Genomic DNA, 18443 nt, shown 5'->3' on the forward strand with positions numbered 1-18443 from the left:
TCACAATGACATACAATAATCACTGAAAGTCTGGGAAGTAAATTCACAAGCATTATGAAGTCTTATTTTCTTGATTGTATAATCGGGAAATTGATTCCATAATTTTATTATTTGAGCAAATAATTTTGCAAATGCCACATTCCGACTTGATAATAAACATACATGTGACCATCTGCTGGAGGCATCGATCAATACCATAAAATATCTAAATGGTCCACATGGAAAATGAATTGGCCCACAAATATCATCATGAATACGTTTAAGAAAAATGGGTGATTTAGTTTGGATTTTAGCTGGCGATAGTCTTATAATAAGTATTCCAAGAGAACATGATTTATATTGAAACTTATTATTTTGAAATATCTTCTGGTCTTTCAGCGGATGATCGTGTGTATTTTTCTATAATTCTTCACATCATTATTGAACCAGGATGTCCTAATCGATGATGTGGATTAATTAATATTCAAGAATTATTAACTACCATGTTTGATTCAATTGGACTTATATATGTTTAATGCAATCTATTAGGAAGCATTGGTAGTTTTTCAACTACATATTTCTTTCCTGATTTATATGTGGTAACACACAAATTTCTCATTTTTTTCATTTATTATCTGAGTATCATATCCATGGGAATATATGTCATTAAAACTCAATAATTTTCTTTTCGATTGTGGTGAATACAAAGCATCATTTATTATAAATTTTGTACCATTAGGTAACAAATAATATGTTTTACCCCAACCTTAATCAAATTTACAGGACCTGATATTATATTCACTATTGTTTTTGTTGTTTTTAGTTCTAAGAAATATATTTTATCTTGGAGATATTGTGCGTTGTACCACTATCAGTTATGTAAACTTCCATGGGATTAATTCCTTATTTAGCTTTATTTTTAGCATTTTACATATTTGAACTGAAAAAAATATGCAATGAAAAAAATCACTAACATTACGTATGTAATTTATTGAAAAATATAACACATATCATAATTATACAATAAAACATTATCATATAAGTTCAAAAAAATAAAATTTTTTACATTTCTATTCCACTAGTATATTGATCACTTTCGGAGAAGTCATTCAGAAAATCAGCATCATCAAAATGAGTTGAATCACTCAAACAGTCACTGTGTTTAGTGAAGTTGGTCCATAGCCATGAGCCCCGGTCCAGCCTACCCTAAACCCAACGTGAAACCTGCGACCAGCCCTTATGCGCGGCTGTGATGTTTCTTCGATTATTGATGAACCAACTACCTATCGGCCCATCCCCGACCACCCAATGTCACCTAAGCACATCCCAGAACATATCCATATGTGGTGGAAAGCCATAGGATAGGTCCAGCGAAGCCGACGATCAAAAAATCGAGAAAACGGAGAAGTTCATGCATAATATATACTGAAAATGATTTTAATGACGTTATAGCATTCATATAATCAAATCAACAAGTTTTCATGCATAATTTGTATCAAAATACAATATATAATATGACCGATGCGTAAAAGAAATATTTAGACATGCCTTTGTGTTTTAATCACATGAAATATCGAATACCGACGCGAGAGAAAACAGAGGCCTCAAGGAGATGGTTTGTTGTGTTTCCTTGCTTCAAAAGAGACAAAATTAATCAAGGAACATTGTGTGATGATCGACTATTTCTGTTGCTAGGCAAATAATCAAAAAAATCCAAGCCCTAAATGTGGAAAGTCATGGCCGAAGTATGTGTTTTTAGTGTGTGTAGCATATGTTGTGTGAAGATTTAGGGTAGGACTCTTATATATAATAAAAATATTATTTATTAGGTATTTAGGTTAATTACTCAATGTTCTAATTACTAATTACGCCTTTTAACTTTTAAAATTTGACAAATTAAGAGTTCTTAAAATTTTAAATTCTACCCATAAGTTAAATATTAACTAATTAATTAATTATGACGTAAAATAATTATTAAAATAATGTGTTCCGGATGGAAGTATTTAAATTACTTTTTTTTTTCAAAATTTGCTAATTACATGTTTGACATATTTTTATTTCACTCGATAAATTAAATTTAGCTCTTAAATGCTAAAATTCATAAATCTTTTAAAATACCTAAATCATTGGCTTAACCTAAAAATACAACGTTAAATTTTAACACCTCAATCGTCTCTGGTATTTTTTCCCGGTTCTATTTGCCTGAAAACTAAAACTCGAGAACATATTTTAAATTCCATATAATCTTAATATTAGAAATGCTCCAATAGCTTGAAGAGATCGAAGTGACTTCTATTGCCCGTCCCCATACGCAATGGTGATCATATAAGACTGATCAATCGACCAGAGGATACAGCTAGTTACTTTCAAGTATCGAACTTCACCCAAAATGATAAATGATGGAAAGCTTTATTATTTGACGATTTATGATTAACTTATGCATACAAATTTATGACAGCTTATTTTGAATAAAAGTATGATTTTAATGCATGTGTTTGTATATGTATTATTTGTTACTCATGTTTATAACGTGCTGATTCATTAGACTCACTATGTTTGAATGTTGCAGGTGGGGATGAGGTTGAGGGAGGTGCTGAAGCTTGAGTGGATCGAGGCCGGCAGTACACTCCCCGAGAGACATTGATTTTCCTCATTAGCTTGATAATCGAAGTTTTGAAATAAAGATTTTGATAATGATTTATTAGAGATTTTTATGCTTTATTTTGAAGTTAGTTTGAGCATTTTAAAAGGTGGAAGCTGAATTTTTGTTAATTGACGATTTAGAGATTTTATGCACTTGAGATTTTAAATGTTAAATTTTTTGTTTATAAAAAAGTTGAGTTAATTTATATGTGAGGTTCGAATTTTATGCTTCAAAAAAAAATTTAGTAGGATTTTAAAGTTAAAAGTTAGTAGATGTTTCAGTTGGTATCAGAGTCAAGGATCCCCAAAGGGTTGTGTTACTGACACTCCGAGATGCTCAAGAAGTCACGCCTCAAGTATGTGAGTTTTTACTGCTTTAGATTTTATATGTTGAACTTTAAATGCTTTTATGATACTTGATATAGAGGTTAGATGCATGTTTCAATTAAAATGTTAAATGCATGTTGGTTACGTGGTATCGACGATATGTACAGAGATGCCTCCTAGACGGGTTCTTCATAGTGATAATGAGGATAGGCGGGAGGAGAAGATTCTGCAACCTCCACATAATCAGGATGCTAGTGCCCGTGTACTAGCCGGTATGGCTCGATTACTAGAACAACACGTGAGAATTGGGGCGAGGGTCCGATCGGAAGCTGTCTAGAGCGATTTAGGAATATGGATCCCACGGATTTTTCGGGCACTACTGATCCATTCATGGCTGAGGCATAGATTAGATCTTTAGAGGTGATCTTTCGATATATGGATATGACGGATGCCGACCGAGTTCGTTGTACCATCTATCTGCTGAAAGGTGACACTTCTTTATGGTTGGAGGGAGCGGAGCGATGGGTGAATCTAGCGACACTGACTTGGGATGATTTCAAGAGGATATTCTATGATAAATATTTCAGTACCGATATTCGTTCGAGGTTGAAAAATGAGTTTATGCGTCTCCGCCAGGGGGACTTTACTGTTGTTGAGTTTGTGTAGAAGTTTGATAGGGGCTGTCATTTTGTGTCATTGATTGCCAATTATGCTGCGGAGAAGTTACGACATTTCTTGGATGGTTTGAGACTGACGATCCGTCGAGACGTGATGATGACTGATCCTATTGACTATACTACTGCTGTTTTCAAAGCTTTTCGAGCCGAGCAATCTCTGAAGGATATTGACTGGGAAATACAGTGCAAAAGGAATCGTGCCCAGCAATCAAGTCAGCAGAACAAGAAGCCATTTACAGGACCACAGAAGCAGCCAGGACAGTACAAACCACAAGGACAACCACCTAGAGAAAACGTCCCGAAGTTTACTGAGAAGCCACTTTGCAACGAGTGTGATCGCCATCACTAAGGCAAGTGCATGTGAGGAACCTACAAGTGCTTCAAGTGCGGAGGAATGGGTCATAAGAATGGTTACTGCCCAAAGCTTAAGCAGCCCATGACTGGAAGGGCTTATGTGATGCACGCTAAGCAAGCGGAGCCAGACACTACGCTTTTTACATATACTCCCACTATTTAAGAATTTTTTATTGCTTAATTGCTTGAAATAAAAGCATGGATGCTATAATTAAATCGAGATTCATTGAACTTGATGATTTAGAATTACATGTTTCAAATTCTAAGGTATTAGGCATAGAATTTTTGCAAACATTGGCTATAAGGTTCAAATTGTAGAATATCGAAAATTTAAGGGACTAAAAAGAAATTTTCGGAAACTTATGAAGAAAAGATGAAACGAATTCGAAATTCCTAGGACTTAATTACAAAAAAAGGTCGAAAATTTTAAGGGGTCATTTGTCAATTTTCGAAAATTAAGGTATTGAAATACAAATATGAGAAACTAGAAAGATCCTAGATGATATGAAATTTCTAAACCTTATGGCCTTAATCGAGTATAATGCAAATATTCTCGGGGCGAATTTTGTTAGCGGGCATAGATACTTATGCTTTGCTAGATTCTGGAGCTACGCATTATTTCATATTTGATTCCTTCGTGAAGCAATTGGGAATCTTACCAATGAACATAGAGTAGGTATTCAGAGTTACAGTGCCTTCCGGCAGACATATGGTCTCCACAAGCGTGGTTAAGGATGTGGAACTCAAATTGCAAAGAAATTTTATTTTGGTGAACCTTATTGTATTACCAATGTCCGAGTTTAATATTATTTTGGGCATGGATTGACTCATACTGAATGGGACTACTATTTATTTTCTGCGGAGGTCATTATCTATTAGACCGCCCAATGGGAAAGCATTCATCTTTGAGGCTGCACAAAGAAATCAAATGATGCATATCATTTCATGCATTCGTGCAAAGAAGCTTATCCGAAGAGGCTGTCAAAGTTTTCTTGCTAGGATTATATCTATACCCACTACTGACAGTCGGTCGATCGAGGATGTGGAGGTTGTCAAGGACTTTCCGAACTTGTTTACGGACGATGTTTCTGGTATCCCACCCAAGCGAGAGGTGAAATTTGCTGTTGAATTGATGCCTGGTCTTATTCCGATCTCTAAGGTACCGTATCGCCTAGCACCTGCTGAGAGGAAGGAATTAAAAGAGCAAATTCAAGAGCTACTAGACAAAGGGATTTATTCACCCTAGTTTTTCTCCATGGGACGCGTCAGTACTATTTGTGAAGAAAAAGGATGGGAGCATGAGACTGTGCATCGATTATAGAGAGCTGAATAGAGTGGCATTGAAGAATAAGTATCCATTACCCCGAATTGAAGATTTGTTTGATCAATTGCAAGGAGTTTCGGTATTTTCAAAGACATATTTATGGTCTGCATATCACCAATTGAGGGTGAAAGAGGCGGATGTGCACAAGACGACTTTCAGAAAGCGTTATGGGCATTATGAGTTTGTAGTGATGTCTTTTGGATTGACTAATGATCCAGCGATCTTCATGGATATCATGAATTGCGTATTTCAGTTTTACCTTAGTCATTTTATTATAGTTTTTATCGATAACAGTTTGACCTATTCCAATAGCCGAGAGTAGCATGATCAACATTTGAGGACGAACTTGAAAGTTTTATGAGATCGGAAATTATATGAAAAGTTCAGCAAGTGCGAGTTTTTGCTAGAGATGGTGGCATTCTTAGGCCACATCGTGTCGAAAGAGGGAGTAGAGGTCGACCCAACTAAGGTCAAGTCAGTCAAGCGGTGGCCAGTGCCTAAAAGTGTGACGGAAATCCGCAGTTTCTTGGGTTTATCTGGCTACTATCGTAAGTTCATCAAGGGTTTTCGTCTATTGAAGTACACTTGACATATTTGACGAAGAAGAATACGAAATTTATTTGGGGACTGGAATGTTAAAATAGTTTTGATCAGTTGAAACAAGCACTCACTACCGTGCCAGTTCTAGTAATGCCGACAGAACAAGGGGAATATGTGTTATACATCGATGCTTCGAAGCTATGATTGGGCGCAGTTCTTATGAAGCATGAGCGAGTCATCGCGTACGCGTCTAGACAGCTAAAAGTACATTAAAAGAATTATCCGACGCATGATCTTGAGCTTGCAGCAGTCGTATTTGCGTTGAAAATCTGGAGGCGCTACTTGTATGGAGAGAAATGCAAGATCTTTACGGACCACAAAAGCCTAGTATTTCTTCACCCAAAAGGAGTTGAGCATGAGACAAAGAAGATGGCTAGAACTTGTAAAGGACTACGACTGCGACATTAGCTATCATCTCGGCAAAGCTAATGTACTGGCAGCCGCTTTGAGTAGGAAATGGATAGTTTTGGCCCATTTATCAATACAGAAGCCTCTACAAGTGGAAATTCAGCTCTTCGATCTTGAAGTTTATGATAGGGGAGAGGCCCCTAATCTCGCTACGTTGACAGTACATTCCACTTTACAAGATAGAATTTGAGCCTGATAGTCTAATGATGAGCAACTGCGAAAATGGAGACATGGAGATGAATCGAAAGGCAGCATGTTATATTCAGTCGATGAGGGCATTGTTAAGTATCGAGGTCGACTATGGTTTCCTAGTGGTGATTCACTTGGAGTTGACATTTGACTGAAGCTCACAGTACCCCTTATTTTGTTCATACCGGAAGTACCAAGATGTACAAGGGCTTGCAATTTTTTTATTGGTGGCCAGGAATAAAACGAAATATTATGCGCTTTGTATCCGAATACTTGACATGTCAACAAGTAAAGGCAGATCAAAGACCAGCGAGAATGTTTCGACCACTTCGCATCCCGAATGGAAGTGGGAGAACATTCCTATGGATTTTGTGGTAGGATTGATAAAAGACGGTGAAAGGACTCAATGTCATTTGGGTAATAGTTGACCATCTTACTAAATCAGCACATTTCCTACATGTTAAGACGACGTTTTCCATGACACGGTATGCGGAGCTATACATTCGAGAGATAGTTAGACTGGATGAGATTCTAGTATCTATAGTGTCGGACAGAGACACACAGTTCACTTCATCCAAACGACAACCCATGTAAACTACATGCATACAAACGATTTAGATTGCTTACTTGCATTATTTAATTGATTTTAAATTCTTACATGATGCATACTATATGATTAAGGGTCTAATCGTATAATTTTATGAAAATTGTAGATTTTACTCGAATATTCGATAATAGGATGGGGAAAAGAAATCCGAGACGACCAAGATAAAATAAATATTTTCAAGGCTTATTAATATGATTAAATATGACTATTTTTTTTAAAAAAATGGTAGAGTTCAAATTATTTTACGATACGAGCTTGATTTTATCCGAGAATCCTGTTTTGGGTAAACGAGAGACTTTTAAAGATCAAAATTATTATTTTTGAAAATTAATTTTTATAAACTTTTATTTTACAATTAAATAGGTATTATTGGACCTAATTTATCTAAGATTAGAAGGCCCAATTATCACTAAGAAAAAAACCCAAAAATCTTAAACCATTATGCATGCAATTTTCGAAAATAATAAAAAGGAAATCCTTGGGTTTTAGCACTCCATAGCAGAAAAAATTTCACACACAAAATTTGAAAATTTCAAGAGCAAAAATCCAAGGTTTTTCGTCGCCCTTTCGTCTTCTTTCGCAGCCCACGCCAATAATAGAATATTCGAGCGTTTTAAATGCAAAGACACGTTTCTAAATTTTTTTGATGCATCATTCAAATCATACTATGCTTTTTTTATTTATTTTTGCATGAAAATATATATGCACGATTTGTTTAACGATAGAACAAATATTTTCAAAGTTTTGATGATTTTACGCTTATTGGAAAAACGTTATGACTCCTAAGGACACGCTGCCAATAGAAAGTGTTTAAGGGACGAGAAAAGAGTCATTAAGAGACAAAATACATGCTGGAACCGAGCTTGGCAAGGGAGACGACCAACCTAGGGTTTTTTTAGGGCTTCTTGAGGGAGGAAGGCTACGTCTTGGTGCATGGATGCGTGCGGCTGGGTCGGGGCTTGGGCAAGGGCCTATGGTGGACGTGGTTCAGAGTTGGGAAGAGTCCTAGCCATGAGCTATCGGTAGGGAAGAATCCTTAACCACAAAGACTCTTCCCATGCACGCATAGGTGCGATTCAGAGGGAATGGTCCGCGGCTTGGTTGGGGTGGTCTAGGCTGGTCCAATATGGTCTACGTAGGATGGCCTGTGTCCAGGGCTCAAGCTGGGGAACCTTGGTCCATGATGGCTCGATGATAATAGGAGAGAGAACTAACGCGGCTAGGGAGTTGATCGCAGATGGGATGTTGTGTGGGCTGGGGCTAGGTGTGCTGGTCCATGACGGTTTGACAAGGGTTCATGAGGGTTAGGGCCAGGTCTGGCCAAGGGTGGCTCGGTGATGGCTCGTGGTTTGGGTGAGGCCAAGAGTCCTAGAGAGTATTGGGGTTCGGTTTTAGGCTAGGAAGGAAAAAGTGGTTTGAACCATAGTCCACATGGGGTCGGTTCATGGTTCACGAGGGTAGTTTAGGTATAAAAAGTTGATGTTTAAAGTTTGAGAAGAAAATATTAAAGTTTGGATTAACTCGGGATTTAAACGCTTCACGGTTCAGAAATTAAGGAATTAAATCAAAAAGCTCGAGTTTACGTTAAATAAAAATATTAAAAGTCACATTTAAACTTAAATAAATATTTGGGATAATCTCGAGTCAATAAAAGTAAGAAAAAAGTCAAAATCGAGAATTTTAGGGTCCAAGAGCAAAACGGTCATTTTACACATGGGCAGTACAAAAAGGGTTGACAGTGCCCCGAAGAATCATAACGCGTGCTAAATGTTATTATAACATGTTTACAATGAAAATATGAGATTTTATGATTTATGATAAAAATGTGCAATTTTTACTGTTAAAAAGCTATTTTTCAAATGTGGAAAAGACACGATATTTTATGATTAAAAAGAAGAGGAAAAATATTTTGAAGGATGTGAATTGACTATGATATAAATGACATGATATATGATTTTTGGGAATATCGTGAGAGAGAAAACCCCAGAGGGAGCCCAACGATCGTATTTCCATTTACATCAGTGTCTATTGCTCGTCCCATGAAAAATGGTGAGCTAAGACTGACCAGTGGACCAAAGGATATAGCTAGTCACTTTCAAAAATCAAACTTCACACAAATGATAAATGATTGAAAGTTTTATTATTTGACGATTTATGATTAATTTATGCTTACAAATTTATGCTAGCTTATTTTGAATAAAAGTATGATTTTAATGTATATACTTGTATATGTATTATTTGTTACTCATGTTTAGAATGTGTTGAGTCATTAGACTCACTAGGTTTGAATGTTGCAGGTGAGGATGAGGTTGAGAGAGACGCCGACGCTTGAGTGAATCGAGTTCGGCAGTACACTCCACGAGAGACACTTATTTTGATAATCGAAGTTTTGAAATAAAGATTTTGATAATGATTTATTAGAGATTTTTATACTTTATTTTGAAGTTAGTTTTGATCATTTTAAAAAGTGGAAGTTGAATTTTTGTTAATTGATGATTTATGGATTTTATGCACTTGAGATTTTAAATGTTAAATTAAGTTTTTGGTTATGAAAATGTTGAGTTAATTTAAATGTGAAGTTCGAATTTTATGCTTCAAAAAAAAAATTAGTAGGATTAAAGTTAAAAAGTAATGGACGTTTCAGTTCCGATTGAGATCTTGGTTTCAATATTGATACTGTGTAAGAGAAGAAGAGGGAATTTTCAATTTTCCAATCAATATAATTTCCATTGGCATTTTTTTTCATGTGCATCAAAGAAGCAATTGCAGAAATGAAAGCGATTCTGGTGCAAGAAAATAGATATCGATTGAGAAAAACGACGTACTCCAGACTTTGCAAAATGATCTGCAGGTGAAATTGAAACCATTGGTGAAACGTCTACCGTTTTAAAAGTGCGGAAATATTTTTTTTTTACTCGCTCGTAATTACAAAATAAATTTAAAATAATTGTATTTATTTGCCAATAAGAATGACGCAGTTTAAAAATAACTAACGTCATCCAAAATCAACGTAAACATAAACGTATAAAAATCTTAATTTCATCAATATATAAAAATGTGTAACTCCTCTCAAAACACGTGAATCAATATGCGGAAAAATAATGGTCCTCGGGTCGTGTCATCGCACATCCCGCCTGCCTACTCAGTCTTCGGCACCTCTTGTCCCCTGATCAATATGCTCACCTGCATCACACACGCCTAGTGAGTCTAAAGACTCAACACACCTGTACCAGTAATACCAAGTACATATACGTAGCACACAACAGTGAAAAATAGCATAATCAACATACATTTAATGAGCTTAAAAACATTAACATAAGCATGTCGTGTAAAATCGTAACGTGTCAAAACATGTCCCATCATGTTATCATATCGTATGCGTAATCGTGACATGTCAAAACATGGTAATAGCATGTATCATCGTATCAGCATATACGTGTTAAAATCTTAATTTGAATTCCGTTCATTAGCTATGACTTTCGTATCATCATGTCATCATGTCAGTCGATGGATCCATCTACGTGTAACCGCGGTACCCGGCGGCGGGGGACATCAGCGACACTCTCACCCGTCAACTGAGCCCGAGCCTATCATGTCATCATATCATGTCAGTGGAAATACGATCGTCGGGCTCCCTCTGGGGCCTTCTCCCGTAAACGGGCTCCCTCTGGGGCCTTTTCCCTCACGATATCTCCAATCATGTCATCGTGTCATCGTGTTAGTCACAACTAAATCACTTCCTTCAAAACGTGTCGTCATATTCATCACTTAATAAAAACATGCATATACATAATTTTTCCTTTAAACCAAGCATGCACCGTATTTATCATAATTGCGTCAAAATCGTAAACATGTTGCATAAACATTTAAAATATCATATATTTGTGCTCAGGGCGCTGCCAGGACCAAAATCTCACCCCGGGTGCAAAATGACCATTTTGCCCCTGGAAACCCAAAAATTATCGTTTTAACCCTGGACCTCTAAAATTGACCCGAGCTTACCAAACTCCTTAATATGTCCAAAAACATTTTTAAAAATATTCCTGGACATAAATTCAAGCCTAAAACCAAATTTAATCGATCCGTTTTAAACTTGGACCGGAGTCCCGGTTTTAACCCGAATCAACTCGAAACTCACTCGAAAATTTCCCAACTTTTTACCATACCCTAAAAACACTAAAATGTTCCTGAAACCATGCCATTAGCCCCTAAACACACGGCTGAAATTTTCAGAAATCCACCTAACTCTCTGTCACCCCTTTCCTGAAATCCCATTACAACACATGGACCCCAAACCATAATTCTTTCGGTCCTCCCTTCTACAACTGTCCAACCTTTAAAACTCACCATTAGGACCCTAATTAACCTTCTAAACTAATCCAAAACAACACTAAAAGCTGCTGCAACAGCACATGCAGAAACCAGCCGAATTGTCACCTCGCGAAGCATACACGAACAACCCCCACGTCCAACGCTCGAGCGGCTTCCCGTCTTGTCCCAGCTGTGTTCGAACCCCCCCCCCCCCCCCCTTGACCATGATTCAGACCCCTCATGATCTGTTCCAGGTCTCCAGATGCCCTTGCACAGCCGTGACTACCCCAACAACCGATCTACTCCTCAAATCCGATCCCGCCTACTCTTGATCGTTCTTCGACTAAAGTTTTTAACACACCTCAACCACAGCCCTTAGAAATCATAATCACAACCTTAACAGCACTCAGCACCCCTCGGCAGTTCCCTTTACATCAAAAGAAAAATAAAACGTGAGCACCGCAAGAAACGTGCAATAAAAATACGCCAAACTCACACCGAGACACACACATGCATAGATCGAAAGTTTTTCGTGTATTATACAATCATCAGCATATAAAACGAGTGTGATGCATAAAAGATGATACAAGGCGTGCCTGATGATGTATAAACGCGAGGAGGTCGAAGAACGAACGCCGGAAGAATTATTCTTTGCAAGAATAGAGGAGACCGAAGCTTCCTTGATGAAATACTCTGAAAATCGAGAGAATATGTTTCTGAAATGGTGGGTGTCGGCTGGTGGGGAGTGGCTAATGATTAGGTTTAGGTTAATGGTAATTTATGTATTATTTAATGGTTAAAAAATAACTTAATGGGTCTTAATTTGCTAATCAACTTTTTTAAAAAGAGTTTTAAGCTCAATAAGCTTAAAAGTAGGTCCATTAAATTCAAACACACTCCCGTAAAATATTTCGTGTTGAAAAAGTTCTGAAAATAATAGCCGAACCCTTAAAAAGTCCTCCGATTTGATAAATTTGTGTACTTTTAAAAATAAAATCATGCGGGTAAAATATCCAAATAAAATCTCATTTTTGAGAAATACCCTTAAAAACACTGTAACTTAATTTATAAAAATAAATCATGTAACAAAATAATTTTCCTGAAAGTTCTCCGGTCTCCGTTCCTCGTTCGAGCTCGAAATGCAACTTAAAAAATCGATAATGCATGAACCTTTAAATTCTCATGAAATAAATTCTACCATGCAATAATTATGCATAAAATGAATAAAAATAATTAAACACAATTTAATGAAATAAATATGCATTTATTGCTTTTAAAATAATTTAATAAAATACTAAAGAAATTTAATAATTTGCATTCATGTGGTTCACGTGGACTTTATAATTTTTGGGACGTTACAATTGGACTTGCATGTTATTTTGGGACCATGACACTTGATAAGAAGTCAAACACTTGGATAACAGGTTGATAGATAGAAGACATTAGCCATTAAGGAACATTTCTCGTGTAGAGTCGAGAAATCGAAACCATTGGTCCTTTTAGAAACACTTCATTCAAAATGCTTCTTTTAGTAACTATGACTCTAATTTTTGAACAAGGACTTCAAAGTTCAAAGCATGAAATGTCATGTAGAAAGCTTTGATCAAACCCATTCACCTCACCGTTCTCTTTATGGAAATTTTGCAGCATGTAAGTACATTTTATACTTGTGATAAGATCATATACGAGTTGTGTGATGTACGACTGGCCAAGCTTAAACAGATTCAAGAGGAAAACGATTCGGCCTCCAACAGCAGCGCGGAAATGTGTGACTTGAAATTCATATTACCCGTGGACTCCGTGTCATCTATGGAAAAAAAGTAACATGACCACCCTCAAAAGTCATAAACCATGGTGAGGTACTGATTTTTACCCTTTCTGTGATATGTTGGTAATTTTATGCTTTAGTTCAGTTCTTTAGTTTTGATTAATTTTTACTTTCAAAGGGGTCACTTCTTTCGTGAGTTCGACAAGTACTTGACTTCAGTGATTGAGAAACAGATATTGACTCTCATTTTCATACTTGTTCTTCGAGAAAATTAAGAATTCTGCCTTCATTTCGTTCTCTTCATGTGTCCCGGTTTTCGAAGTTTAATATAATGAGTCCGCTAATGGAATCTAAAAGAGCCAAAGATTAAAATTGTTGGTTCATCTTCTCAACCTGCTCAAATTTGAATTCCTTTTCATTGAAGGGGAAAAAAACAGCAATCTGCTTGTTCTTATGATTCTCTGCGTCGACATATGTGGCTGACTACTGGTATATTTCAACTTCATGGTGGCTAATTACTAAGCGCGAGTGCGTGATGTGTATTCATCCACTCAATGTTTATGTAAAACAATACTACATGAATGAACAATATCATGGATCGTGAGGATCGGCTGAGTGATAAAGTTTATACAATATCAATTTACTTGCTAAAACATAAAACCTAGTGAAGCTTGTTGCTGGATGGCGACTTTCAAATGCAAGATGTTGCTATATTCATTCACTGCCAAAGGTTGCCTTCGGAAAGGTTAGTCACTAAAACTACCTGCCTAGTATTCTACAGAACATTAATTTACATATCTTCCGTGAGGGATTACCATCATGCTTGAGATCTCTGGGCAATAGAATTTCTGCTCAAGGGCTCGCTTTCACCCATTCATAACGTCCCGGGAGCGGTGAGTCATTCACAAAGTCGAAGTTGTATCTGTAAAAAATAAACAAACGGGTCACTCCACTAAACCGCGCCCCCTAGTTATAAAGTGTTAAAAATAACTCGAGGCAGCATACTTTTCTATAAAATGGCGTCGCATGGATTGCTCCTCAATAGCAAAGAAATCCTCCAACTCAAGCGGCGTAGGCATGCTTACGAGAACAGCAGTTAAGGGCACCTTTTGGCTAGGGGTCCTGAAATGCATCCTTCTGGTAGAAGATCTCGGGGTCACTGCAGCCCTAGTCGAACTACCGGGAGTGCTTTCCCTAGTGATCCAGCTGAAGATAATATATATATATTAGTTGTTCCCCGAACAAGTTATAATCTTAAGATCATGCACCCATACCCTATCATGTTAACTAAGCGCTACATGAAGGAAGAATATTTGACAACAATGAGATGATAGACGCGTAAGATTGGTACAAGAAGAGCAACCCAAAGTACTAGTTTTGATCTTTTTGTGGCCCCATCAAGACGACATATGCTGCAATCACGGATAAGGTTCTCTGCCACTACAGTACAGGACAAACAAGTTTTAGTCAGTAAATTTCTTCCTTCTTGACTATCAAATTTCCTTTTTTACTGTCAAATCCTTGGAGAAAAAGACACTGCTTCTGGTTAATGTTCAATGTCATGTTAAAGAAACACAATCTAGCAGAGGGGCTACCAAGATAAATTGCAGTGAGCAAAAAAACTAAATGTTAGTGAAACCGGTCACATTCCGTGGGCAAAAATTTCAGCAAAGAGCAGTTAATCACGTCTTCATTTACCCACTGCAACAGTAAGGAAAAATAATAGAAGCCACTAAAGTTTAAACATGGCAGCAGCTTGTAGGCGAAATGGAACAAAAATTGAACTACAATAATTGTGGGGTACCCCTCTGTGCCTGTGTTGTCCTTTTTACACATAGGGTAAGTGGGGCAGTGAAAGATTCGCAAGCCGAGATCGTTTATTTCATGAAAAATGAAGGTACATTGATTTTACTCAGTTTCCACATATGACATAAGATCCTAACACGATGCACTGAAAAAGAATGAAAAGGGTATTTCAATAAATACTCAGTCTCTCATGTGAAAGGAAATATAATTTGAAAGCACTAGTTTAACTGAAAACAGTTGCACATAAAGCTCAGCAGTCAGCATCCGTTTCAGTGAAGAAAAAAAACTGAAGAGATTGAAGAAAAATCAAGTCGCAATCATTCCCAACACAAATAAGAAAACTTCTTTATAGAACTCAATCCAGAGCCCAAATGTTAAGGTATCATACTCTTTCTCAAGAACCAGAGATTTACACAGCAAAATGAAGAAGAACGAAGACCAATAATGGATAATCTTAAGAAGTTAAATAGTGAGAAATCTCTATCTAATTCATCAAAATCATTCAAATATGTCGATTCTGACATGAATACTAATTAACATGAGTGAGTAGAAGTTGCATGAGTGAGTGAGTGTACGTGTACCTGTCCCTGGCTTCAGTATCGAAATTATTTTCACCGAAAGAGGCGTCGATTCCCAAACCACCCGCTCCTATCGAACACGAAAACGAAGCAGCTTCACAACACTCCTCGGAGTGTTTCTGTCCTTGGAAAACGCAGCTACGACGCCGTCCTTTTCTCGAATTATTCTGCGGCGGCTGTTTCTCCAGCCGCCGCGAGCGAAGCTCGAGGTAGCACGAGTCAGGATTCTCCGGAGCAGCAGTAGAAGCGGCGGTGGACTGGAGGCGCTGGAGAGCTAAGGTTTTGGCACGAGTGCGTACGCCGAGCGATGATTGTGACATCTCCATGACCGGCGTTTCACCGGAAGTTTTGGCTTTCCTCATGTACTTCCCCATGTCCCTGTGAGTGAAGAAATAAATAATTCACGAAGTTGGGGAAGGGGGTGGCTCTTTCTTTATATGTAAAATTAGGGTAAATATTTAAAAAAATCCCTTAAACTTATATTTTGGAATTTGGATAGATTTAAATTTCCACGTACATTGACATATTTACCCACGCTCCAAAAAATAATTGGTGAAAAAATTATTACAATTTAATCTCAAACCCAAAATTTGAATATAAAATCATTGATTATGCTCGAAATTATCCAAATATTAGTATACATTTTCCATTATTATGTCACCACCCACAGCATATATTTCTTACTTTATGTCCTATCCTTGGTTGTACGTAAGTAAGTATCTTCGCACTAATCAATTTGGTATTGGAATGTAGTTTTTCCGAGGGAAAATGAGTATCGAATATGTTCACAAATTTAATTTCTTAAAATATTTTCTTTTTGGAAAAAGGTGAGGCAAATGCAAACAATGGCGCATTCTTTCTTTTACTTTTTGGTTTGAAAATTAAAGAAAGAAACAAGAATGAAAAAGGAACGGTCATGCTATCATGAAAGAATGATACATTGACTTGTGTAAAGCAAGAAAGCCCATTTGACATGAAAGAATCTCAATCACAAATTAAAGCCCTCTTTTTATTTTCTCAGTAATAATAATAGTAATATTAATAAAGCCCTCTTTTTCAACAATTCATAGATATAATAAAGAAAAACATGTCTTTTCTTGAAATACATGCTTTTCTATTGAAGTTCCTGAATTGCTTTTCGTTTTTCTTTTCTTAAATTTATCTTAAAAGCATGAGTTATTAAAGTATCCATGTTATATAGAGTTCACATGCCACATGCACATTATATTAATATCTGTATTTTTTCACATTCATTTTATACTCATTTTCATTGTCGAATCATTTATCTTTATTCTTATTTTATATTAAATAAATACGTTTTCAATTTATTTATACGATTTAAATGATTATTACTTAAAATAAATAATAGTATTATTGTTAAATATATTTATTACTTGAAATTTTTTCGTCTTTTTTAAAATGATAATCATAAAATCACCGGTTTGAGCTCTGAATAGATTGTGCAGGTTCCTCACATTTACCGTTGAAATACAAAATTAAATGAAACGTCAGCTACTCGTTTTCTTTAAAAATACTAAAAAAAAGTTTTTATACTCACAAACTAAATTTTTTTTTATACTCACAAACAACCAACTATATTAAAAACTCAAAGAAAATAGTTTAAATCATAAAATCATCAAAAGTTTGCAAATCATAACTTAACAGTAAAGCTAAAACTAACAACCTCTCAAAATCATAATGAAAGTCGTAAAAATCCTTAACATAAACTTTTAAATAATAAGTGCGAAAATACTAGCGCTGGTCCTCGGGTTATGTGCACATTCAGTCCAGCATGATCAACCATCACGACCTCCATTATCATTATTATCATATTCACCTGCATCAATCACACCTAGTGAGTCTAAAGACTCATCAAACCATAACTTTGATAACAATTAGTACATATAATACTTTTACGTAAAATAACATTTCCATAACCATGCCTAAACATAAACATTTTTCATATTATCATAAACATATTCATATTCATCATAAACATATACGTATTTCTTTTCGTTGAATTCAGATTGTTAATTGTGATTTTCGTATTCGTATTAGGGGTCGATGGATCAATTTACATGTAACTACACTACTGGGCGGCGACGACATCAGCGACACTCTCACCCGTCAACTGAGTCTTGTCCTTACGTATTAACATATCATCGTATCATCATATTAGTAACAATTACTTCACTTCCTTCAACATTTCATATTTTCATCACTTTATAAAATTCATGCGTATAATAATCGTTTTTCTTTTAAATCAAGCATGCAACATATCTTTTAACGTTAACGTACGTTTCATCATAAAATTTCATAAAAACTTAAAATAATCATATTAACATATAAAATAGCATCCAGGACACTGCCATGACGTTTATTATTTTTCAGGTGTAGAATGATCGTTTTACCCCTAGACATAAAATTTCACGATTTTTTGACTTTTCTTATTTCCGTTGACTCTAAATCATCCCAAATAATTATTTAAGTTTAAATAAATTTTATCTTTTTTTTATTTAGTTTAAATTCATGGTTTTTTATTTATTCTTTAATTATAAATTCTTAATACGTTTTAATCTCGAATTAAATTCAAACTTTAATATAAAATTCTCAAACTTTAATTATAAACTTTTTTGTCATTGTGAACCATTATTCGATCCCCGTTGAACTACGATTCAAACCCTTAGCCAACTAAACCAAAATCTTGAACCCTAAGCTAAACCCTCGAGCCATCTTACGTTTTCCACGAGCCATGCTCGAGCCACCCCAAGCAAACTCCTTCCCCACCCTCCACTACAAGAAAAACGTCATACAACAACACACATACGACAACGGTTTTTGTGAAAAACCGTTGTCGTAGAGTTTTTCACAA

The 18443-nt window shown here is 36.1% G+C and overlaps 1 protein-coding gene across 1 annotated transcript; it reads right to left on the bottom strand.

Moving 5' to 3' along the window:
* Positions 1–13765: 13765 nt before the first annotated feature.
* LOC140830807 (cyclin-dependent kinase inhibitor 3-like) lies at positions 13766–15992 on the bottom strand. The gene is made up of 3 exons (XM_073194301.1): positions 15575–15992; positions 14193–14393; positions 13766–14109 (listed from the first exon to the last, which is right to left on the bottom strand). Exons 1-3 carry the CDS (start codon positions 15943–15945, stop codon positions 14040–14042), a joined length of 642 nt encoding a protein of 213 aa, XP_073050402.1. The 5' UTR covers positions 15946–15992; the 3' UTR covers positions 13766–14039.
* Between the last annotated feature and the right edge of the window lie 2451 nt (positions 15993–18443).

The sequence above is a fragment of the Primulina eburnea genome, chromosome 1 (genome assembly GCF_022965805.1).
Source record: "Primulina eburnea isolate SZY01 chromosome 1, ASM2296580v1, whole genome shotgun sequence".
NCBI classification, from domain to species: domain Eukaryota; kingdom Viridiplantae; phylum Streptophyta; class Magnoliopsida; order Lamiales; family Gesneriaceae; genus Primulina; species Primulina eburnea.